A 25,180-nucleotide genomic window follows, 5' to 3' on the forward strand; every position below is an offset into this window, starting at 1 on the left:
TTTAATCAGATTTTGTGGCATAAAATATCAATTTCTTTGTCTGAACTCTGAACTGAATCCGAGTCTGAGTCTGAACTACTGTCTGTCCTACAGAATACACATTAATATATTAAACAAATATAAAAAAATTAATAGAAAAATATTTTTGCTGTAGCTTGCCTCATCGAATTCACTATTCTTAAATGATTTCCATGTCATGTCTAGATACCAAATGGAACTCACAGAGACGGCCAATAAAATATTTGTTATAATAAATGGTAGATAGGTTCTTTTTTCACCATTCACCTTTGTCTGTGTCACTTGAATTACAACGTGTCAATATTCTAAGCAACGCAGTGTAATTAAATGAAATGAAATGATTTATTTGTATGAATCGTGGTAACATAGTTGTTAACAATTATTTGGTGTACAGCACAATTCGCCAATATATCGGCATACAAATATTTGATTGTCAATATTGGAATTTTTATATTTATACGTCACTAATAAACATTTCACAGTTTTAATTCAATAATATAGTAGGTACCTCTCAAAAAATTATATTTATATACTATTCTTTTTGGCTAAAGTATTCTTTTAAACTATAAAAACATTTATCTATTAGCCATAATTTTAACTTTTTATGCATTAATGTTTTAGGCATCTCTCTAATATTCTTTGGAAGGTGGTTAAAGACCCTAACGCACATAACATTTGCGTTATTTTGATGAAGCGCTGTTCACAGTATGGCATCAGAAGGCGAGTTGGATCTCTTAATCCTAATATGGAATAGTCCTTTGCTGGTTTAAAAAGTTCACCATGTTTTTTAATGAACATACAAATTTCTAATATATATAGACCAGTAAGCGTTAACAAACGGTGCTTTTTGAATAATGGTCTATACGATTCTAGAGGACTGACATTGCATAAAGCTCTTATACATTTTTTTTTGTGCCAGAAAAACATTTGAAATATTAGTGGAGTTTCCCCATAGTATTAACCCGTACCGTAAAACTGACGCAATATAACCGTGGTATGCAGTAACTGCAGCATTAAAGGATACAGTTTGTCTGAGCCTTCTTAAAGCGAAGACGAACTTATTTATTTTGCCTGCTACTGTATCACATTGAGCTTTCCAGTTACAATTGCAATCTAATATAAGGCCTAAAAATTTTTTTGTGTTTGTTTCTTTAATCGTTTGGTCACTGTGTGTTATATTTAGAGATTTATGTATTGTTTTATAATTAGAAAATTGTAAATATTTAGTTTCATTGAACCATGTCGATATAGTTTCTAAATTTTTATTAATAGTCATATTATAATTATTTATCGCTTTATGCTCGAAGGGATAAATATGGATATGTCATCTGCAAATAATACACAGTTATAGTCAACCACATCGGGTAAATCATTCAAATAAATTAAAAATAGTAAGGGTCCCATAAGACTTCCTTGAGGAACTCCAAATTTACTAATTAAATAGGGTGACTTGTATGTAGTCATCTCCAGTTTCTCATTTATTCTATTTATTTCTACAATTTGTTGTCTATCGGCTTAATAACTTTCAATCCATTTTAGAGCAGGGCCTCTAATACCATATTTTTCACATTTATATATTAATATATGATGATCAACAAAATCGAATGCTTTTGACATATCAAAAAAGGTTGATATAACAGGTACTTTCTTGTTAATACATGTAGTTATTTCTTCTATTAAGTAATAAGCAGCCAAAGTAGTTGGTTTGTTAGCTTGAAATCCAGTTTGTTCTTTTTTTATAATATTATGTTTATTTAGAAAATGCATTATTCTTACATACATTGCTTTTTCCATTATCTTTGAGAAAATAGATATTAGAGTAATTGGGCGATAATTATTTATATCGGTTTTAGTACCCTTTTTGAGTAAAGGCTTGATAACAGATAACTTTAAGCTTTCTGGAAAGACACCCTGTGAAAAGGATATATTAATTAAGTGAGTCAATATATGAGAGATATTGTGCTTGCAGTGTTTGAGTATATGTGTAGATATCGAATCATAACCTGTTGCCTTTGCATTTTTTAGAGAATTTATTATCTTTATTACTTCGTTTTCGGAACATGGAGAGAGAAATATACTATTATTGATTGAACTTATTTTGTATTTATACTGATTATTCCAATTATTGTTACAATTTTTAGTCAAATCAATAAAGGAATTTTTAAATGTTTTTGCAATGCCTAATGGATTTGTTATATCAACGTCGTTATAATGAATTAGGTCAATACAATTTTTAGCTATCATATTATTGTGACTACCTTTTTTCTTTATTATATCCCATGTAGCTTTAATTTTATTTTTTGAGTTTTGTATATATTGATTATTAAGGTGTCTCTTAGCGCAGTCAATACAAGACCGTAATATTTTGATATATTTTTTTAACTTTATCTTACTTTCACGAGACTTTGATTTGAAGTGAGTAAATCTCAACTGTCTTTTCTTAATACAAGCTACCTTAATACCTTTTGATATCCATTTATTATTGCCAACATAATGGGACATTTTCTTATTATATATGGGAAAGCAAAGATCGTATAACAAGCAGAAGAAATCATGAAAATTTTTGAAGGCTGTATTGGCATTTGACTCATTTATTACATCGATCCAATTTAGAGATTGTAGGTACATATTAAATTTATGTATATTCTCTTGACAATAATCCCTAGAGACCAATTTTTCGGTTTATTTGTAAATATTTTAGGTAAACTTACTAGTTGGCATGATTCATGATCCGATAGAAAAAGTTTAATTACTTTGCCTTCTACTGTAGGAATATTTGTCGCTATTATATCTAGGCATGCTTGTTGTCGAGTTGGTTCCGTTATATTTATATTAATATTGGAATTACTTAATAGATTTTGAAATAATTTTGATATCTGATTTTCTTTTAATATATCAATGTTAAAGTCTCCGGCTAATATAATATTTTTATTATTATTTATGGTTAATTTATGGAGAAGTAGTTCTAATTTGTCAAAAAATAAAGTAATATTTGAATTTGGTGTCCTGTATATACAAACAATGTAGCAATTTATCGCTCTTACCTCAACAGCACAACATTCAAATATTTTTTCTGTTGAGTATTCAGTACACTGATCGAGAATCTTATAATCTAGAGATTTCTCCAATAAAATACAACTATCTCCTCGTCTTTCATTCAATCTACAAAACGTCGAAACAACATTATAATTTTGCAGTATGAGATTAGATTCTTCTCCCCTTTTTATAAAAGTTTCAGTAAGACAAATGATACTTATATCTACTTCTATTTCAGACAACGCTAGCTCAATCCATTCTAGCTTATTTAAAACACCAGCAATATTTTGGTGCAAGAGATACTTTTCCGTACATGGTTTATGGTAGAAAAAAATTAGCTTGTGTATTATTTTCTAGATTAATTGTTTGAGTCGCTTTATTACAATAGTTTTTAACTGATAATATCGTTTTATCAACTTGTGTAGACATTTCTTTTTGGTTTCTAACGCTTCTATTTTTGAATTTTAGTTTATTTAACGCTGCTAACGTGCTTTATAATGCTGACATTCTAATTCGTTGCTGATTTTGTTGGAAACTTTATTAATATAATTATTTTTAGCATTATAATATGCAGTATAATTAACATTAGAATTCAAAAATTTACAATTGGATATTGTTGACATATTTGTTTTAAATAGTTATTAATAAGAATTTCGTTAAGATGAGGATTTTTCACAATATTCAAGTACCTTTTAGGTAGCGTAGGAGGGCAGCAGTCTTAGACATAAATACGAACGGATTTCTGTCGTGTTCGCCTAAACTAAGAATGAATTGGTCCGTTTGCCATGTTTTTATTTTGTAACACGATTCGATTATATTTTCTGTACTGGCTAAAGGTTTTGTTTCTGCTGAGATTTCATATTTTGAAGTCAAATTATATGTGGAGGCAGAGAGTCGAGAAGCCATACCCACACATTGTTTACCTCCAAAGATAAATAAACGTTTTTTCTTTTTGGGTTTATTTTCCTCATGTTGCATGGATGTAGACACACTTTTTTTAGGCTTGAGATGATTATCATAGGGATTTACAATATCAAAATCAATCCTACGTTTAGCTTTTAAAGTTCGAAGTGATGAGAACTTTTTGAATTTCTTATTAGTGCTATTTTGGTCGGTGTACCTATATATTCAAAGTAGTTATTTTTCTTTCCAGTTCACTCATTGTCTTCTTTAAGGAATTGTTTTCTAAAATTAATTCTTCTATTTCTTTATTTGTCTTGTCTAATAGACATTGCAATGTAAGAATTATTTCTTTGAAATCATCTAATTCGCAATTAATTGTAGACAGGTCCGGTAAGCTTTTATATCTTCACTAGTGCTAGGTGATGTTTCTAAGTAAAGGTCATCCATACTCTGATTCTGTTTCCGTTTGCGTAAAGTGACGTATTGATTTTCCATAATTACTTAGTATTTAGCACATTCAATTTATATAACAACAACCACCTTATTGTTTATTAAAAACCAAATTTTACAATTTACAATTAATTGTGTGTGTGTGTGTGTGTGTGTGTGTGTATGTGTGTGTGTGTATGTGTGTGTGTGTGTGAGTGAGTGAGTGAGTGTGTGGGTGTGGGTTTGAATTGGACCTTTGATTGGGTCCATCTATGCAATGCGTGTGATTGCTATCATGTCAGTCTGATCAGAAGATTTTCCACTTCATCATAAGCAAGACAAGTTAGCCAATTATTTAAAGCTTTTCTGCATAGATGTAATGTCATAGGATATATATTTAGGACACGATTTATTTTATTATATAAGAACACTGATTGACAGCTAAACTGTCGTTCAGCAAAAGTAGTGCGAACAGTAATGGTATCTGCTACTTTATCATTTCTTCTATTGATCAATTTGGCGTGATCTAGCGGAAGTGACTTGTGGACGGCTGAAATGATGTTAAGAACATAAAGTTTCCTAATTGTCAAAAGATCAACAAGTCAAATAGAGTGAATCAGTTGGAAATCTTAAAGGTTTGAAGTACATGACCTTGAGAAGTGATCTTTGAGCTCTTTCTAATTCTAAGAGGCTTATCTTAGTTGCACCGCCCCATACCGGGATGCAGTAGATGATCACTGATTGTGCCAAAGCGATGTATATTTTATTAAGGACTGCTATTCATAACGTGCCGCAGAGTTTTAAAAATCCACATAAGTTTTCTCACCCTGGTTATGACCAGTTCGATTTGGGAATGCCAACTTAACCTTTGGTCAATCAGGATGCCGAGATATTTGGTACAATTAACGTTTTCTATGGAGGGACAATTACAATTCAAATCGTGTGGGTTGGAGCATGAATGGATTCTGATATAGAAGTCTTAAACGGGCTGGTATCTGTCATGTGGAGAGAAACATATATAGTTTGTTTTTGATATATTGAGTGACAATAGATTTTGGTTTAGCCAATTTGAGACTCTTTCAAGGCCCATCTCAGCCTTCCTCTGTACGGCTTCCCACGAGATACCAGAGAAAACAATGGCTGTGTCGTCAGCATAAGTGAATATACTCGCCCCGTCGACCTGGAGGTTACATAGGTCGTTAATATAGATTAAAAAGAGTGTCGGGCCAAGGACACTGCCCTGCGGTACGCCAAATTTCACATTTTCCATTGTGCTGTGGTATAGGTCAACCTTAACTTCCTGTATTCGGTCATTTAGGTAGCTGTCTAGGAGAGAGAAGGCTTTGTCACGAATGCCCAGGCCCTCCAATCTGCGCACAAGAATGAGAATAAAAACTGTGTCAAAGACCTTTTTTTAAATCTAGGAAAACTGCGAGACATTTATTGCCCTTGTCCACTTCTCTTACTATAGTTTTTGTTAATCCTAAAATTGCGTCTTGTGTGGAAACACCTTTTCTTAAGCCATATTGACAATTAGAAATAATATTATATTTATTGAAGTATTTAAGAAGTCTATTGTTAATTAATTTTTCTATTATTTTTGAAATAGCAGACAATACAGAGATAGGTCTATAATTGTTTACATCAGTTTTAGTCCCACTCTTGTACACAGGAGTAACAATGGAACGCTTTAGAGAGGAAGGAAAAATACCTGATTTAAAGCAGAGATTAGCCAATCTTGTTATAAGTGGGATCAAGTAATCTTTAGAGAGCTTTAGAAATTTCGTTGAAATTCCGTCCCAGCCAGGAGCGCTTCTAGAGTCAAGACTCATAAGTATGCTGTTGATCTCTTCAGTATCAGTATCAAGTTAGACAAAAGAAGATGAATGAATATGATGTATAGAGGGACTTTGGTAGGAGCCAGTTTGCTCAATAATTGTTTTAGCCAGCTTTTATCCATTTTCAGCAAAGATTCTATTAATCAGATTTACTGAGTTTTGTGGGTTTTTAGTTTTAGGAGGCTTATAATGAGTTATTTCATTTATAGTACTCCAGAGAGCTCTAGGGTGTCTTAGGGACTTATTTATTTGATCTTTGTTGTATTTTATTTTAAGCTTCTTTATGAGGTTAGTGCAATAATTTCGGAAACGTTTGTAGGTTAATTTTAGAATAAGACTCTGTGGGTTTAATCTCAGTTTAATTTGCATATTGTTTCGAAGTTTGATGCAACGCAACACTCCAGGAGTTATCCATGGCTTCAATATTCTTTTAGTGTGCGATATCACTGAGAGTTAAGTGTTTACTTGGATAGCAGATTTGATCATTTCTATTGAATAATTAGAAAATAAATTAGGGTCATTAAATATATTTAATTTAGTAACGTCAGTGGATATAAGGGTGCGATATGCTTTGTTAAAATCAGTAGTAGTTTTAATCTTGCGTTTTGACTTTTTTTCATATGTGCTCGATATAGTCAACACCACCATGTTGTGGTCTGTTACTGTAGTATTTAGTACAGCTACATAAGCTTTATTTTCGTTCTTTTCTAGTTTGAGAATGACATGATCGATGCAGCTTTTCTTTCTCGTGGATGTAGTATGGCCCGGTAAGAGACCATGAAAAGATAGTACATTTAAATATTCAAGCCTATTCCTACGTTCATGGGCTTTTTCAGTCTGAGTCGCCGAGAGTATGTCGCCTAGAATAAATATATTTCTGTGATGCGTGATAGATTCAAGACTTTTTTTAGACAACAATTGAGGGAAGAAATAAAGTTATCAGCTTTGTTGTAGGATGGGGATCGATAAATTCCAAGTAAAGTATAATTAGAGGTCACAATCTGAAGTCCAGTTGCTTCACAAAGAGCTAATTCTAGTATTTGGACCTGCAAGTTACTTTTTACATAAACCACCACTCCATCATTTTGATTAAGTAGTCTAACTGTATGATAGGAAGTATAATTTGTCAAAAGAGGGATTGGTTTAGCTAAATTTAGTCTGCATTCAGTTAGGATTAGAATATCAACTTCATAGCTAAGTTGCGATAACTTTATCTGGATATCATCAATGTTCTTGTATATACTTCTAATGTTTTGAGTAATAATATATAAGTTATTGTGGGAACTACTTACATTTTTAGATAGATCTTGAATATCACATTTAATTGAGGTTGCAGTTTGTATCTCATCTAATTCGTGCAGATTATTTAAACTATCCATAGTGAGTTAATTGTGAATGGTAGTCATAAGCACTGATGTTCTATGTGTGGCCATTTTAGTATATAATATAAACATGCATATGAGAGTGCTTTTGTTGTGTGATATCTGTGAGAGTAGTTGGAGTGTAGTTATACACATGTAGCTTATTGGTATAAAATAATATTGACTTTTTACCTTACATAATGCTAACTTCAGATTAAGATTGTGTGTTTTGAATGTCAGTAGATTAAGTTGTGGGATATATGTTATATTGTGTGTGTGTAGTGCATGTGTGAGTTATTATTACACAGTAGCAATTTAACATTAATAATATTGAAAATACTAGATTTAAAAATAAAAGTGTCCGTTTGAAATTTAATTAATAAAAGTCACAATATATTTTTCTGTAAATCTACTAGACACTGCTCTGATCTAATTATGATTTGTTTATCTCCGTCTTTTTTCCGGAGGAAAATATTGCCATTACAACACCAACAGAAAGCGTATTTGTTCTTCTTACGAAATTCTCTGGCTTGGAGATAAAGTTTTTTAGTTCTGATGGTATTTTTTCTTCTATGTACACAGCTTTCTGATTCCCGGAGAGGCCAATCAGCTTAGTGTTTAATTTATCATTAGCCAATTTTTGGTTATTGAATTTTCGCACAAAGGATAGCAACTGCTGTTTTCTTAGTACTGTGGAAAATTCCACAATAATAGGTCGCGTAGTGGATGTTTTTCCAGAAAGGCGGTACACATCACAAAGGTCACTTGGGGAAATAGGTAATCTGACTGCTTGACTAATATTACATAAGAGATCATTAAGCTTACTAACACTTTCTTGTTCAAGTGGCGGAATATTACGTATTTCGATACAAGACGAGCGAGATTTGTGATCAGTATCTAGAAGTTTACGCTCTAGTTCTGTAATATATTGTTGTTGTTGTTGCCGCTCTTTTTTCAAATATTCAACTTCATTTCTTAGGCGTTCAAATTGGATATTCATAAAAGAAATAGATTCCTTAATTTCTTCGTTTATTTTATGTATATCTTGGTTAGATTTTTGAATTTCAGCATTCTGTTTCTTCAAGGCATCCATATCTCCGACTAGTTTTGACAGCAATGTAGTTTGAGTTGACAAGGATTGCATTAAGTTAATATTAGATAGTTCAGACGTTGTATCATCAATTAAATACTTTTTATTTTTTATTTGGGGAGCTATTCGGCCTCAGGCGTTTGGATCGTTTTTTATTATAGTTAAGTATTAAACCTCGTGAGTGTTTGTTCCGTACTAAAGTGGTTTATGCAAAATACATATCGGTGTTAATTCGTTCAAATACACGTATAAATAATCAAAATATAATAATCTCACTATTGTCACAGCCAATCCAAAAATGTATGTGAACGTCGAAATCGTGTTGTTGCATGTATTCAATATTTAGTGTTAGAATCGAAAGAATAAGAATAGTTTATATGTTTATTCACTGATTTTTAAAGGTTTGCCCACAACATATGTTGTTAGTCGTTTATGTATTATTTCACTTCACGTAATGTACTTGTAATAAAAATATGCTCTAAAATTGTGTAATTTTCAACTGTATTTACTTTCAATACATTCCATACTTCCCATAATCAAATGCAGGTAAGTCCCGCATCGTTCATAAATTTTGTTTACATATTTAATTTGTGTAATTAATCCCTTAAGGGTCGATTGTTCAATCCTCAGTTTAACAACTAGATAAGCGAGATACGACGGACAGGGCATTTCGGATTTTTCAACAGGCAGATAGAAGTTATCGAACGAATAATGACAATATCGAAAGATTATGGGTATGTTCCGATATGCACTGCGACCACTGTACAGTGTCACGTCAATTTAGTATACTGTGAAGCCGTTCCTTTATAGCCAGGTATACTGGTAACTATTTAAAACGAAACGCAATACCGTATACTGTCAGCCGCATTTTTTGAGGCAGCATTCAAATGAGTGTTTTATAGTTTTCTAGTTCATTAAAAGAAACTTTTGTATGAGCACTGTCAAATTAAAAATATTTGGGATAAAACTGTAGGTATTGTTTATAGAACATTAGGCACTCGAGTGGTTTTGACTGATCACGTGATCAAAGTACTGCGAGTACCTTACCTCGAAAACGCCAATGCTCACAGTAGAATATGGCGGTGATTTATGACGTCATATATTACCCTAAGGTACTGCGGCAGTATACTGGCAGTCCATAACGGAACGAATTTTTCTAAGGTGATAGCACTGGGCAGTGCTCGAAGTGCATATCGGAACATACCCTATATTTATATGTCCCTTTGGGAGCCGGTTAAGAGACATCAGTGCGATAATTTTGAAGTGTTTAAGTTTTTACGCTATATTTGTAAGTAACTCATAGCCATTAACTATCTTCTTTTGACGACTACACACGTTATTTATGTTATTATTAGAAAGTAGAAATTATAAATTATACCTAGTCTTGCCATAAATAATTAAACAAAGAAAATAAATTCTATTGCAAATAACATTTATTACTTCTACAGTGTGTTTAATACATAACTACATAGGCTGCACTAAAATAATCGGGAATGGAATATTTCCACTGTTCCTGTCATATTAAAATCTTTTTAATTGAAAACTCTTTGGTTTTAAAAATCGAATACCATTTGTTTATTTAATAAAAGATTCTCGGTCTTGTCACAAGGTCTTGTCAAACTTGTTTAGTCGTTGAGAAAATGGAATTGACTCTAGAAAATTCTAGAGCGATGATTTATTATGACTTTCGAAGTGGTTTAACACAAAAACAGTGCGTTGACCGGATGATTTCTGCATTTGGTGATGAAGCCCCATCCATAACCACAATTTATCGCTGGTTTGCTGAATTTCAACGTGGACGTGTCAAGCTCAGTGATGATCCCCGTCAAGGTCGTCCAAAAACTGCAGACACCAAAGAAAACGTTGATGCTGTGCGTAAGCTGATTGAGGAAGATCGACATGTGCAATACCGCGAAATTCAGACAACTTTAGACATTGGCATGAGTCAAATACAAATAATCTTGCATGAATAATTAGGTGTAAAAAACTTGTTTTCCCGATGGATACCGCATTTGCTCTGTGAAGAGCAAAAAGCGGCTCGCGTTACTTGGTGCGTCAGAACTCTCGAAAGATTCCACGCAGGATCCTCAAATGCTGTATACAACATCGTATCAGCTGACGAATCCTGGATATACGCGTACGAACCCGAAACAAAAAACCAGTCACGAGTTTGGGTGTTCGAAAATGAGTTAAAGCCAACAAAAATTGTTCGTTCACGGAGTGTTGCAAAAAAAAATGGTGGCCACGTTTGTCTCCAAAACCAGCCATGTTGCGACTATTTCTCTTGAGGGAAATAACGGTTAATGCAGAATGGTATGGTAGTATTTGCTTGCCACAGGTTGTTTCTGAACTCCGTAAAGAGAACTGCAACCGCCGCATGCAACTCCATCACGACAATGCGAGTTCTCACACCGCGCACAGAACAAAAGAGTTTTTAGAGCAAGAAAACATAGAATTATTAGACCATCCGACGTACAGCCCCGACCTAAGCCCTAATGATTTCTATACTTTCCCTAAAATAAAGAATAAATTGCGTGGTCAGAGATTTTCATCACCTGAAGAAGCTGTGGACGCCTACAAAACGGCCATTTTGGAGACCCCAACTTCCGAATGGAATGGTCGCTTCAATGATTGGTTCCATCGTATGGAAAAATGTGTCAAATTTCGCGGAGAATACTTCGAAAAGCAATAAATACATTTTTATATAGTAATGTTGTGTGACTTCCTTGATTCCCGAAATTTTCAGTGCAGCCCTCGTATAAAACAATTTAAGATATAAAAAGCTTATTCGAAGTGGTCTATTTATCTGCAATACAGTCCTTTAAACGTTGAGGCCAGTTATCAATAGAAGCACGCATAGCTCTTTCGATAGAAAAATTCTTCACTGCCAATCGTACGGTTTGCTTTACGTTTTATTTTTATTATCATGGCGTTTAGAGCAAGCCGTACTCTCTAAAATTGACCATAAATCATAATCCAGTGGATTAGGATAGGGACTAGACGACGGCCAGTCTTAAGCTCTGATGAAGTCCGAAACGTTCGTTTCCAATCAAGCGTAGACCGTAGATGACCCGGCGCCGAGTCTTGCTGGAAGCACCATTCTTGGTTATTGAACATGCTGTTGTTTAGGGTCTTCACTAGCTTCTCAAGAATGGTATCTTGATACACTTGTGCCGATATTTTGATGCCCTTTTCACAAAAGTTTGGCTCAGTCACCCCTTCATAGCTAATACCCCACCAAACCATCACTGAAGTCGGACAGTGTCCACGTTGTAATCTGTTAATTGGGAATTATTAATTGGGAAGTAACAATGGAGCAACCATTTTAAAAAATTTCACATCCGTAAACGAAATTTTTCTGTGACCTCCCTTTGCGTACCGCTTTAGTTGTGGTTTCGATTTTACCACAACACGAACTTTTATTCATTTACCCAGAACTCAAGAAGAAATCCTGTCCATACAAGAGAGATTATATTATATAATACCACATTTTCCATTAGTCATTGCCGCTTAGAATGGCTCTCACAAAATAATTTCAACAGCTCGTTATGTACAGCCGTTATTATCATTTCTTTATTGGTCACGACGTCAGTTTTTTTATTCTTTAAAACTGAACGGTATTACGTCACTAGCTCGGTCAAGTGGCTCACTTCGGATTTTCGGAAAGTTTGTTGATAATAATTGCTGCGACATCTTATGTAAAACAAACATCTTTTCTCTCTCTAATGCGTTAAATGACATATATGTCCATCTCACTGGCACATATAAAGTGTGAAGCTACTTCGAAAATACCACAGACAACTATTCTTTGGATGACAAGCGATTGAAAATTCTAAACTTTTAATCGTTACATAAACAGTAAGTTAATTTTACTCTCCCGATAGTTATCTGTTGATTTATCTGACGATTAAAAAATCGGCCCTAAGTGAGATTATTGTTAAGATTTGAAAGAGTGAAATCTCAAGTCAATTTCCTAATACGCAAATATTGGGGTTAAGCAGGTTATCAACAGTAAAGTAGATCCTGTAGATGGAGCCATAGCCTGAGAGTTGAATAAGACACACCAAGATATTTTTAAGAACGATACGTCACTCGGACGCTTTGCTCAGTGGCAGAGCCCTCGGACGGTACCCGAGAGGTTGCGGGCACGAGTCCCTCATCGTTCGTAAATTTTGTTTACAAAATTTATTTGTGCAAAAATTTGCATTTATATCAGCGAGGATTGTCTGTTAATTGTTGCCATCTTCATTATATTTTCTTGTACTATATCAAAGCATTTGATACAAAATGTAACAATTTTCTTTTCTGTGTGCCAACTACCCATTTATGCTATTGACAGTGTATCTATGGCTACTGACGTTGACATTACTATGATATGGTATAATTAATAATTTGATAGGATTTGTGTGAAGATGAATGATGAACGTATGCTCATAATTAATTCTATTTAATTATCTACGTGAAATAGAATTATTATGAATCAAAATTAAACACTTTTTAGAAAGACAATAATACGCACATACTTCAACAAAGTATCAAAACAAAATGATCAAACTAAACTTGTTTGTCCAATTGGCGTTTCCTGTTAGAGATGCTATGTGAAAAGCTTAGAATAAGAATTGGTCTCCGCTGCGCTCCAACTAGATACCGCAGGCGTAGTCGCAAAGTGCGGCAACTTATACTACGCCCAAGTGGGCGTACTCGAGCCAGTCTCGAACAATGTGTGACGTTGACGTGCCACATGTTCTGTTAAACGTTGTTAGCAACGTAAGTAAAACTAAAATTTCGGGTTGCGTAATAAACTTTGTAATACCACAAGAAATAAGAAAGACACTGGGATCACATATTATCATCAGTAAGTATTTTGTATTTTATTAATTTCTATGTAAAATATCACGAATCGTATGTTATAAAATTTGAAATATGCCATTGAGTGTCAAGATGCTACGCACACAAGCATCTTATAGTTGCAGTATAAAAAAGCTAGCTGTTCTTAGGTACTGCGGTATCTTGTTGGACCGCAGTGGAGACCAATCCTTAATCTAAGGTCAAAAGTATCATCAGCCAAACTCTAGGTATGTTTTCTCGCCATGTAGGATCTAGTAGATATCGAGTTATGTCTGAGTAAGATGACCAGTATATTGTGTCAGTTTTTGAAAGTAATTGTCACTTTAACCCTATTCAATATATTTAGCAGCGGCTCCGTGAGGTTCGAGGATGTAATATGAGCGTTTGTACCATTAGAAGCAGATTGGCAGAGCGTGGATTGAAACTTCTTAAAACAGGTCATCATCATTTCAGTCGGAAGACGTCCACTGCTGGACAAAGGCCTCCCCAAAATATCGACATGACGATCGGTCCTGCTCCATCCATCCTACTCCAGCGATATTGACCAGATCGTCAGTCCATCTTGTGGGGGGCCTGCCAACACTACGCCTTCCTGTACGTGGTCGCCATTCGAGGACCTTAATGCCCCAACGGCCACCTGTCCGTCGAGCTATGTGCCCTACCCGCTGCAACTTCAGTTTCGCAATAATTTGGGTTATGTCGGTGACTTCGGTTTTCCTACGGATCTCCTCATTTCTGAGTCGATCTCGCAGGGATACTCCGAGCATAGCCCTCTCCATTGCCCGCTGAGTAACAGTGAGCTTCCTCATAAGGCATTATTAAATCAGGTTACGACCCAAAATTTATGATAGACCACCGAAGAACGCGCATGTGAGGACTGAAACTGATCATACCTTCATTGGAGCAAAGTTGTATATTCTGACGAGAGTAAGATTGTGCTGCATGGTACCGAAGGAAGGAGGAAGGTGAATCGAAGAAAGAGAGAAAGAAGAAAGTTTTGTACACTGCTGCTTTGAAAAAAGAGTCAGTTATGGTGAAGGTCTATGGACGGTTTGCAGAGGCATTAGCTCCGATGGAAAATCCGGACTTGCTTTGATATCTAGGCCTGCTTTACCATCATTAAATGTAACATCGAAGAGAATAAAATAAATTTCAAATTAAGTTTTAGAAATAGCAATAAATAATAATGTAATAAATAATGCATTTGGAAAGTAAAACATAAATTTCTAGACTACGGCAGGGACAAGTGTCAAATCACTTTACAGCATCACACATTTCTACTGCCTTGAGGACAGTGGGTAGTAGTCCGCCTTGTATCTTTTAGTCGGCATCATACTGCAGCCTTCAAAGGTAGTTTCAGTTATAATGTAACTAAGTTCAGGAACAATATACCACCACCTTACAAAGCCTATTTATCAGTAAATTTCTTTAAATAAAAAATGAAAAAATATCTCTTAAATGAACATCAAAGTCAGTATTCCAGACTTAGTTGCGTTCAAATTTGTAATTACTTTTTATAACCTGTATGTTTTGTTCTTATGTTTAGTAGTAATTGTTTTTTATGTTAATTAGTACCTAAAGACAATTTTATTCAGGCGAGGTGTCCCCCTTGAGGTCATATTATGTCACGCGGGGGCCACAGAAGATCAGCGTTCCAACACATGCTGATTGGTCTTTTTTTTAAACACCACACGTTTTTATATTTTTAAATTGTTTCATTTTTGTTATTTTTGTGTGTGTGTATAAATTAATATTTTTTTTTCTTTCTTTCTAGTATACCCGGTAATATGCTTGATTGGTGAAAAAGCTACCTAGACAATAGAAAATTCATTGTAATAAACAACACATACAGTTGCTCAATACCTGTGTCTGAAGGCACACCTAACCTATGTAAATAGCCTAACAAACGTAGTTACACAGTATGAGCTATTCCAATTCGCGGACGACACCTGTGAGCTAGCCTACGGGGATAATCCGAAAGATGCAATGGATCTAATTCGAACCGCTCGACATCTTATGGCACCATCCGTCAGACTAGTACTACGCTAGGCACCTGCCATATTTTTGCTTTGTCACTGAAGATACGCATGTACCTATATCTAATTTGAGCCCAATCGAACGATGAGCGCTTTGTTTTCCAAGATTTGACCCGAACTGACATACTTACACGACAAGTTGAATAAAACCTTGTAAGTAATAATAATTCTACATAAAGTATGAAATTGTCGCTTTGTACTGAAAAATTCATACATTTATTTTTGTGAGGTAGAGTATATATTTTATTCCTTCGTTATCAACATTTCTGCCATCTCACGGGAAGGTCATATTTTATGCCTTTGCGGAAGCACCCTTGGGACTCAACAAAACATGTGAAGCTATTTTGTTTTGTCTTCAGATCATTTTTAATATGTAAAAAATTGTCCTAAATTGCGGAAAAAATTATTGTCAGTAGGGGCCAGCTCTGGCGAGTAAGTAGGTAGGATGCTGTAGGGTTTCTTAATACCTTCCTGTTCGTTACTTTTTGCTCTTAATAGTGATTTTCATTATTATAACACTAGAAATAAGCGATTGCTTGTAACTAATTCTAGTAGGCTTCATAAGATACATAATAGTTTTAAGGATAAATGTATACTTACACTTTTATAATAAAGTCCCAGCCACTGTTCACGCAGTATCTATAAATAAAATGAAATGTTTTTTTTAAAATGGCTCTGTCGTAATTCCTACTACTCCACATCTGAATATCTAAGTGATTGGACAGCCTGGGACTATATCATGATTTTTTTATAGCAATAACATTGATAGTACAATATTGTATATTTTATTAAAAAGAGTGCAAAAACAGAATGCTGGGAGAGTTTCTTGCGTCGCTTCTCCCTATGAACGCCATTTGTATTTGTTTGCCGAAGCGGTAATAGTATTAGAAATGACATCAAAAAGAATTTTAAAGGAATTAATTTTGAGAAAATAAATAATAAGCCTTTTATGCCTTCTAAAGTTTCTGTAGAGATAAAACGGTTTCTCAAGTAGTGTGATGTCTCGCGTTGTCATGGGAGCTTGGTTTACGAGTCGGGGCTGTCAGTTTCGCCATCAATGTTCGAACTTCCAGAACAATAGAAGAACTCTTAATAGTGATTTTCATTATTATAACACTAGAAATAAGGGATTGCTTGTAACTAATTCTAGTATGCTTCACAAGATAGATAATAGCTTTAAGGGTAAATGTATACACTTCTATAATAAAGTCCCAGCCACTGTTCAGGCATTATCTATAAATAAATTTAAATTTGTAAAAAAATTGCTCTATTGTAAATCCTATTACTCCACAGCTGAATATCTAAGTGATCGGACAGCCTGGGACTAGATTGTGATTATTTTATAGCGATAAAAATGACTGTACAATATTGCATATTTTTATTGAAAAGAGCGCAAAAAAAGAATACTGGGAGAGTTTCTTGCGCCGCTTCTTCTCTCTCAGAGCGCTATTTGTTTCCGAAGCGGTAGTAGTATCTAGTATATTAGAAATGACATCAAAAAGAATTCTAAAGGAATCAATTTTGAGAAAATAAATGCCTTTTATGCTTTTTAATAGACTACTGCTGTTATTGCTTTACCGGATATCAGGACGCTATAGTGAATTACATCATGAAGTGACCATCAAAATGCATAAAAGGCATGAAAAGCATTTATTTTCTCAAAATTGATTTCTTTAGATACTACTACCGCTTTCGAAACTCTCCGAGTATTCTTTTTTGCGCTCTTTTTAATAACAAAAATATACAATATTGTAATGTCATTGCTATTGCTATTGCTTAAAAATAATGATAATTTCAATTTAATATTGAGATGTGGGGTAGTAGGATTGACGACAGAGCCAAATATAATAACACTTTCGCAATATTGTATAATTATAAATATTATATAACTACCCGTGATAAATACAATCCCATAAAATTCTCTATCATTCAAAATATACAAAAATAAATCTTTACAAATAATTAAGAAAAAATTATTAAACATTTATAACAGAAGATATTGTACTCTATAAATACAGTTTCAGATATTTAGCTTGTTAAAAAATTTCAATAACAAGGGCTATTACACTGTATTGTATTGCTGATTTGATTACACACCCTCGCTGGCCGCTGCAGGTCCGGGGGCGACCGGCGGGGGCGTAACAAGTGGTGGATCACGCTTCATCCCCCACCCCCGCGCGGCTCCATTCACATTCACTGTTCAGTGTACAGACTTCAGTTATCATTCATTCACTCTGTGGTGCGGTTCGCTGTCTACGCGACGCGTCGGTTGCACTTTGCGCGCGAAAATAAAATGTCATCGTGATTTTTTTTTCTTTTTAAAATGGGTGAGCAAACGTTTAACATAACAGACGATAATTTGGAACAGCATATAGTGACTTTGTTTGAGAAGTTGGAGTGTTTGCGTCGGGATAATTCGAATGATAGATTGTTGTCTGGCAAAGTGCCGGCCAGGCTGGAAGTGCGGACTCTGTCACTGTGGAAGGCCGTGGTGGCTGAATGTGCCGCGTCGTTCCTGTACGTGTTTATCGTATGCGGAGCGGCGGGGGGTGCAGGGGTCGGGGCTTCGGCCTCCGCCGTGCTTCTTTCCACGGCTCTCGCTTCCGGCTGTGCGATCGCTACATTGACTCTATGCTTTGCACATATATCTGGTAAGCCATGAAACCTTTAATTTTAATTGAGTGTAAACATTTCGAGATAAAATTTCCACTGATAGGTAAAGAAAGCTTAGCCTGGAAAAGGAATCGCTCAGTAAAATGTACTGGGTCTGTAATGATATTATGATACTATTTTGTGATCGCTTTATCCTTTATTACTCATGAGATCACATAACAAGCTTGCCTAGGACGTGAACAGCTTGTTAAAGTGGAAAAATCCTTACAAGAACAAGTAAAAATATTCAAAGATGGGACTCAAAAACACGTGTACTTTACTATAATAATAATAAGTATCTTACTGGGTGATAGAGCACTGACAGACTGCTCTTATTTACAGCGCAGCATAATACGTGAAAATCGTTAGATCCGTTTTCGAGATTTAAAAACAATATAAATATTGTTCGTTTAATGGTATAGGATAGGCTTAGGTAATTTATACGTCTAGATAGTCTCTTGCTGTTAGACAGCTGATAAAAACAGGCCAGGAATAATTAGTTTAGTGTGTGTGACAAGCTACGTCTTACACTCGCGATTTGTATAACACTTTGTGTTAGTGTGCGTGAATTGCTCAAAATAGAGGCTAGTTCTAAAGTCTATTTTTTTCTACGTTTTCATGGCTGTCACAGTCTAGATAATTTTTATAAATATAATAATTCGTATAAATGATCTAAGAGGATAGGTAATAATTTTAATTCACGCTTCATTTTAAACTAACTTTTGACTGGCTCACATAATGGTCAACTAGTTTACAAAAAAAAATAAGTGAAATAAACAGCTGACAAGCTGATATTAATAACCGGTAAAACAACAAAGATTAACATTTTAATAATATGACAGGCTTGTAACATAAATAAGTGCCTTGTGATGACCGAATGAAGGACTAGCGTTCATGGTCATGATATAAATATTTTTTTTTAAATTTATTTAGTGGCACGGGATGCAAGTCCATAGGCCTACTAACAGTTTAAAGAGTGGTGGGTTACTAGGTGGGTACCACAGCTGCCCCCTTGCTATCGTGAAGCAGGAATGCGCAAGCATTAGAACTTAGAAGCGTAGTATTTCGGTTTGAAAGGCGCCGTAGCTAGTGACAAAGAGGATGTAAATACTACGTAATAAGAGGCGGGACTGCCTAAGTAAAAATTGAAATGAAACATGAAATCGTTTGACATAAGTTTGAAATAGTAGTAGATAATTACAGTATGGCGATTGGCGACGAAGTATAATCCGGCTAAGTTTGAAAGCGAACAGTTGCGTAAAACGTAGTGGATTTTGGCTATTTCCAAGGTTATAGCCGTCATCTGTCAATCTATCAATGACTGTACGTTTCATACAAGGCTGGCTAGTGAAAATGAGTTTGTGTCTAGTTTGGTTTTGGTCGTGACTGATTGCGCGACCGTGGTGTCACGGTGTGAAATATAGCCCTTAGTTTTTCGACCGTGGTTTCGACAGTCCGTCACTAGCAAACAAAAGCTTCTGAATCGAAAGAAAAGAAATATCTGACAAGTGCTTGAATATATAAAAGTTATTGCAGCTTATGTCACGGTTTTCTTTAATAGTCCAAAGATGTCACATAATTTGTATATAAATTATATTCATTGGCCATTATCGTTTTCGGTCAAAGTATTTAATTTCCATACAAAAAAGACAAAAGAACAAAATTTCAGAAATGGATTTTCACAGCCCGCATAGTAGTAAAAAAAATTACGCAGCTTCCGCCTAGTTGTCACATCGATACAATATCAAATAGCAACTTCAAGAGAAGCTGCAGTATAAATTTAAATTAAATTAAAAACATAAAAATTTAAATTAAGTTACGAAGTTCAAGCAAAGCAATAAGTGACTCAAATGACCGATGGGCATAATACAAAGAGAATGTTATATATCTAACGAGCGTGAAGCTCTGATAGTATTAGATAACACGTGTTCGCGATACCCTTCACCCTTTCATCCCCTGTCATAACCACAACGACTGCCCGCGGTCGACAATGACATTTTAAATTATATCAAATTGATAAACGCGCCGCTTCACAATCGCCGCTTAATGCCACGCACTTGTCCGCAATAAGTTTAAATTTGTTGCGTCCATCGCGCCCTAATTTTCACTAATGGCTGTAATGCACATCCCTATTTTAACAGAGACTTTATATATAGAATGATCGATGTTCCTTGTGTATTAATAACATAATAATACCCTTCTAATCCCAGCTAGTATTACATAATATACTCTACTACGATCATATTTATGAAAATAAAGACTTCCGCCAAAATTTTTAGTTCAGAAAACCGTAACAATTCAGGTTTTCAAGTCAGGTCGAAGAGGAGTACAAAAGAAACAAACATTTGGGTCTCTACCAGATCATCGGTCTATCCTGTACATACATACACATACTTACAAAGATAATATATTTACTGAATATCCGTTAAAACTATTTATCATGTAACACATAATTATAATTGCCAAATTCTTTGTATTATAAACTGAAACAAGAAAGACCATTACAGCGTCTGTAGGTATTATTTTATTACATAATCCTTATCATAATGTCTACTCCTATTAACAAAAATATTAAGTGCTGTGTGAGTACCTACGTCACAAGACAAGTGTCTTCGTGAAGTTGTAATTATATTAGCCCGATGAGTGATTGATTGAGTGCGAATCGCCTTGCGTAAATTATTACCGAGCCTCCTCAAACACCACAGACAAAGTAGTTTCACTTTGAACTTTGACATTTGCAAATGTTATTTGATGAATTTATAGCCAACCTTCTATAGCCTATTTATAGGTACATATAATGCATATAAGGATGATGCAGAGAATAATAAACTATATTTATTGGTCAAATAACTCATATTAACTGTATCCTAAGCTCCTAGATAAGTACAAGATCCCAGTAAAATATTGTATATTATTCATTCCATTCAGTTCATCAAAAAACTTATTTTAATTTATATAATACCCTTATATCAGGGGCGTGCATTGGTTTTCAAGCAAGGTTACTGTAGATTAACTAGTCGTGGTAGAGCTTTGGAATAAGCAAAGATTGCTTACTTGCACTTTAAAAACATATAACATATTTTTTAGATTTACAAGAGCGACATCTCAAGTCAATTTCCTAATATGCAAATATTGGGGTTGAGCAGGTTATTAACTGCAAAGTAGATCCTGTAGATGAAGCCACAACCTGAGAGTTGAACAAAGCAAACAGAATTTTATAACGAGGCGGTACTCGAACGGTTAGCTCAGTTGGTTAGAGCACCGTCACGGAACGCCGGAGGTCGAGGGTTCGCCCGCATCGTTCATAAAATTTTGTTTTTCAAATTAAATTTCTTATTTATATAAAAAAAGATGTGGTGTCGTGGGAAACCAGGTAGGAACGAAGTTCCTTCGGCTAATGTAGAATCGACACAATTTGTAAAAAAAAATCGTGTTCAATTTTATGTAGGTTTTCTTGATTTTTCTCTTAAATTTTGCAGATTAGTTTTTATTTAACTACACGAAAGTATTTAGGAAATTCAGTATTTTAGAAAATAATAAATTACGTAAAATAAAAAAAAAATCGTAATCCAAATTATCAAGTAAAATTACAAAATATGTTTCTTTATTTTTGTTTGACAACATAAAATTACATAGGAATAGAAACGACTGTCGCGCCTGCGCACGTCTCATTAAACGGTTTTATTCCACGGACTTTTTCTTACGGTTTTACTATCACATTTTTTTCAGTTCGGTCCCGCAGCAAAATCCCTATCTCCTCCAAGCCTGGCGTAAGGAACTTCGTTCCAATAATTGTAAATCTCTGACATTTGCATGCTTTTTATAAAGCTGAATAGCATACTGTAAACATTTGTACTGTAAACATCTTGTAATGAAACCTATTCAATGTAAATAAAGTTTATCTTATCTTATCTAAACGAGGTACCTAGGCACTGCCTAATTGCATATATTCAATGCATGCCTCTGGCTGATATGTATGCGTACAAAGTCGCGCTAATAATATCTAAAAGAGTATCTCAGTAATTTAATACACGGCATAAAACACATTTTTTGAACAAATTTCCGTCTATTGTTAGATATCTTGTAGCTCAGTTATTGCGAGTCGACAAATTCACGTCATGGTTATATTGGGGAGCGAAATTTCACTTCGCTGGTATTTTATTATGCTTCATAACATAATGGTCGACTACCTGGAACTGCCTCATAAGGTACGATTTTTTTTACGCCAACTGAGAACATGTAGGAGTCTTGGAAATAATAGTAGTAAGATTTATTTCACACTATTATGCACGTGTTACTATTTCAAAGTATGTTAATAGTATGTTGGTTATAAAATTCTTTCACGGATTATACCAAAGTATAATAAGTTTTATTCCTAGGATAAAGCTGTTATTTATTCTTAAGTAAGACTCGGATAAATTAGACGTGACGAGCAGGACGCTCAGCTGATGGTAATTATACGCCTACTAGCTGACCCGGCAAACGTTGTTTTGCCATATAAAGTATAATTCACGCGATAGTTTTATAAGTAATAAAATATTGCCTATATTATAGCCTGTACATCATTTTGTTCTATTGTCAATAGTTTTTGCAGCGCACGCAAAAATAGGTTTTCGATTTTACACCTGGTGTTACAAAATAGCAATTTTATTACGGATCCCTAATTTTGAAAAAAAAAAAACATAGCCTATAGCCTTCCTCGATAAATGGACTACCCAACACTGAAAGAATCATTCAAATCGGACCAGTAGTACCAGAGATTAGCGCGTTCAAACAAACAAACACTGCAGCTTTATAATATTAGTATAGATTAATACGCATATAAATTGTAAATCCCAAAAATTCTGATCGGCATTACAATTGCGCTCGTCTCCTTGAGACAGATATTCAGTCTCATTTGCCCAGTAATATATATATGCTCACACATTACTGCTTCACGGCAGAAATAGTAATACCTAATGGTTTACCAGCGTGAATTCTATTACTTACATACCCTCACTGTACTCTGACCGACCTATCTTAGAAATAGTTCGATAACAGATATAACAATTACTTTAATCGCAGTGTTGAAACCACTTTTAGCTTTAAGCTCGGAAACGAAACGATCGAGGGAATGAGTATACTTTAAGTTAGGAACTTGTTAATGATACTAACTCTTAGCCGGTCGCCGTCGGATATTCTGCTGCATACACGAATATTAGTTTGCTGCAGTGCAGTTCTGTAATATTCGCATTACTTATTTCGTTAAATGTAAGATCGTTTATCGTTATGACTATCGAAAACTTTTATAAAAGAGAGGTTTGATTATGTATCATAAGACATGTACCAAACAACTTTCTTGTATTGGAATGTGCGCAATAGATTTGTTGATATATTTTATATCACTTCTGGGATTACACAAATAAAACTGAAAAAAAAAAATATGAACGATGCGAACTCGCGAACATGCGAAAGCGTGGGACTCGAACCCGCGACAAAATTACAAAATTTTATAAACTATATGTCACTCGAACGGTTGGCTCAGTTGGAAAGAGCGCTCGCACGGAACGCGAGAGGTTGCGGGTTCGAGTGCCGCAACGTTCATAAGATTTTGTTTTCAGTTTTATTTGTATACTCCACAACTAGGCGACCCAACAGACGTTGTTCCGTGATGACAACGGTTACTTTTCGCATTATTATTAGCGTATGTAGGTGGCTTTCCATAAAATCCGTTCATAAAAAGAAATATTTCAACCAAAATTTCAATTCTTAATGCCTTATGGTTCCAGAGATATCGTGATGAGTCAATACATACTCGTAGGTGGAAATCTCTTATATATTATAAATCATTATAAAATATGAATTGTATAATGTAATTATTGGATCAAATACTGCCTTAACGAATCTCTAGTATATTTCTAGTAGGTAGGTGATTCATAATAGTAATTAGTTTTCTTTGCAATATTTACATATGCAAGATACTCTTATTCGAGAAAGTTCTTTAATAAATATGTCATTTATTGTAATGTTACAAATGTTCTTATACATCATTATTTAAATTTGCCAGCAAGTCTACATTTTTACAATATTCTTTTTTATTTGGATGTTAATGTCTTAAAATCTTGATCGCTTGAAGGAATACGAAAAATAAATGACGCAGTACCTAACTTACTCGGTCAATTTAGTGTTCCTTGACGATGTATTTCAGTTTCCAGCTCTCTATGGACCAGGTCTATATATTCCATATGGAATAAGTACTATAACAACGCACATCTTATTCTAGGCAAAACGTGCTTTGGTCCAGTGGAAATATTTACATAGAAATGTATCCATTTACACGAAGGATTGAAACTGACTCTTAATAAATATAGATTCATTAATTTGCTCACAAGTAATAAATATAATGAGTTTCTTTAACAAATATTTACTAAGTCTCGTCTCAATAATTCTTTGGCTGTGTAATGAAATGTAAATTTACAGCAAGTTTTACAGCGGGCATGAAACAAATGATGTAAAATAATTACAGAAAAGTATCGCTTCCAACTTCCAAAATTGATCAGCTATGACTAAATATCTATTCATTAATTCCTTTCTCCAGTCAATATATATAAGTTGTTTATTTAAAAATATTTATTCTTGACTCAAGCAACTCTTTTGATGTGTAATGAAGTGTAACTTTTGTAGCGGGCCCGGCCTGTGTTTGATTGGCCGATACAAAGTTTTATCGATATTAAACGCTCCTTTGGGGCGATGGTTCCAAAAGTTTTTTTTGTAGATGACTACGTTACAGAAAATATATAGGATTTAAGTTTGTTGCGGAAATATAATTTATTGTCTGAGTGACACAGTAAGGTTTTGAATAAACTTCATATAAATCATATTGTTTTTATTGAGCCATAACTTTCTGTTAAGATTTTGGTAGGTAGGTTTTATGGAACATTGAACCAACTGATAGACAGTGATCTTTTGATAAAAACTACTTCTTCTTCT

General features: G+C 34.4%; 2 protein-coding genes across 2 annotated transcripts in view; both read left to right on the forward strand.

The window, feature by feature from the left end:
• Nucleotides 1-25,180, forward strand: part of LOC126968644 (beta-arrestin-1) — a 294,282-nt gene that overhangs the window by 33,663 nt on the left and 235,439 nt on the right. The gene's annotated exons all lie outside the window — the stretch shown is intronic.
• The window catches only part of LOC126968642 (neurogenic protein big brain), a 98,392-nt gene continuing 91,013 nt past the window's right edge, over nt 17,802-25,180 (forward strand). The window contains exon 1 of the mRNA XM_050813662.1: nt 17,802-18,210. Within this exon, the coding sequence (XP_050669619.1) occupies nt 17,883-18,210 (328 nt within the window). The 5' untranslated portion in view covers nt 17,802-17,882. The remainder of the gene's footprint in view (nt 18,211-25,180) is intronic.

Source organism: Leptidea sinapis, chromosome 16 (genome assembly GCF_905404315.1).
Source record: "Leptidea sinapis chromosome 16, ilLepSina1.1, whole genome shotgun sequence".
Classification (NCBI taxonomy): Eukaryota; Metazoa; Arthropoda; class Insecta; order Lepidoptera; family Pieridae; genus Leptidea; species Leptidea sinapis.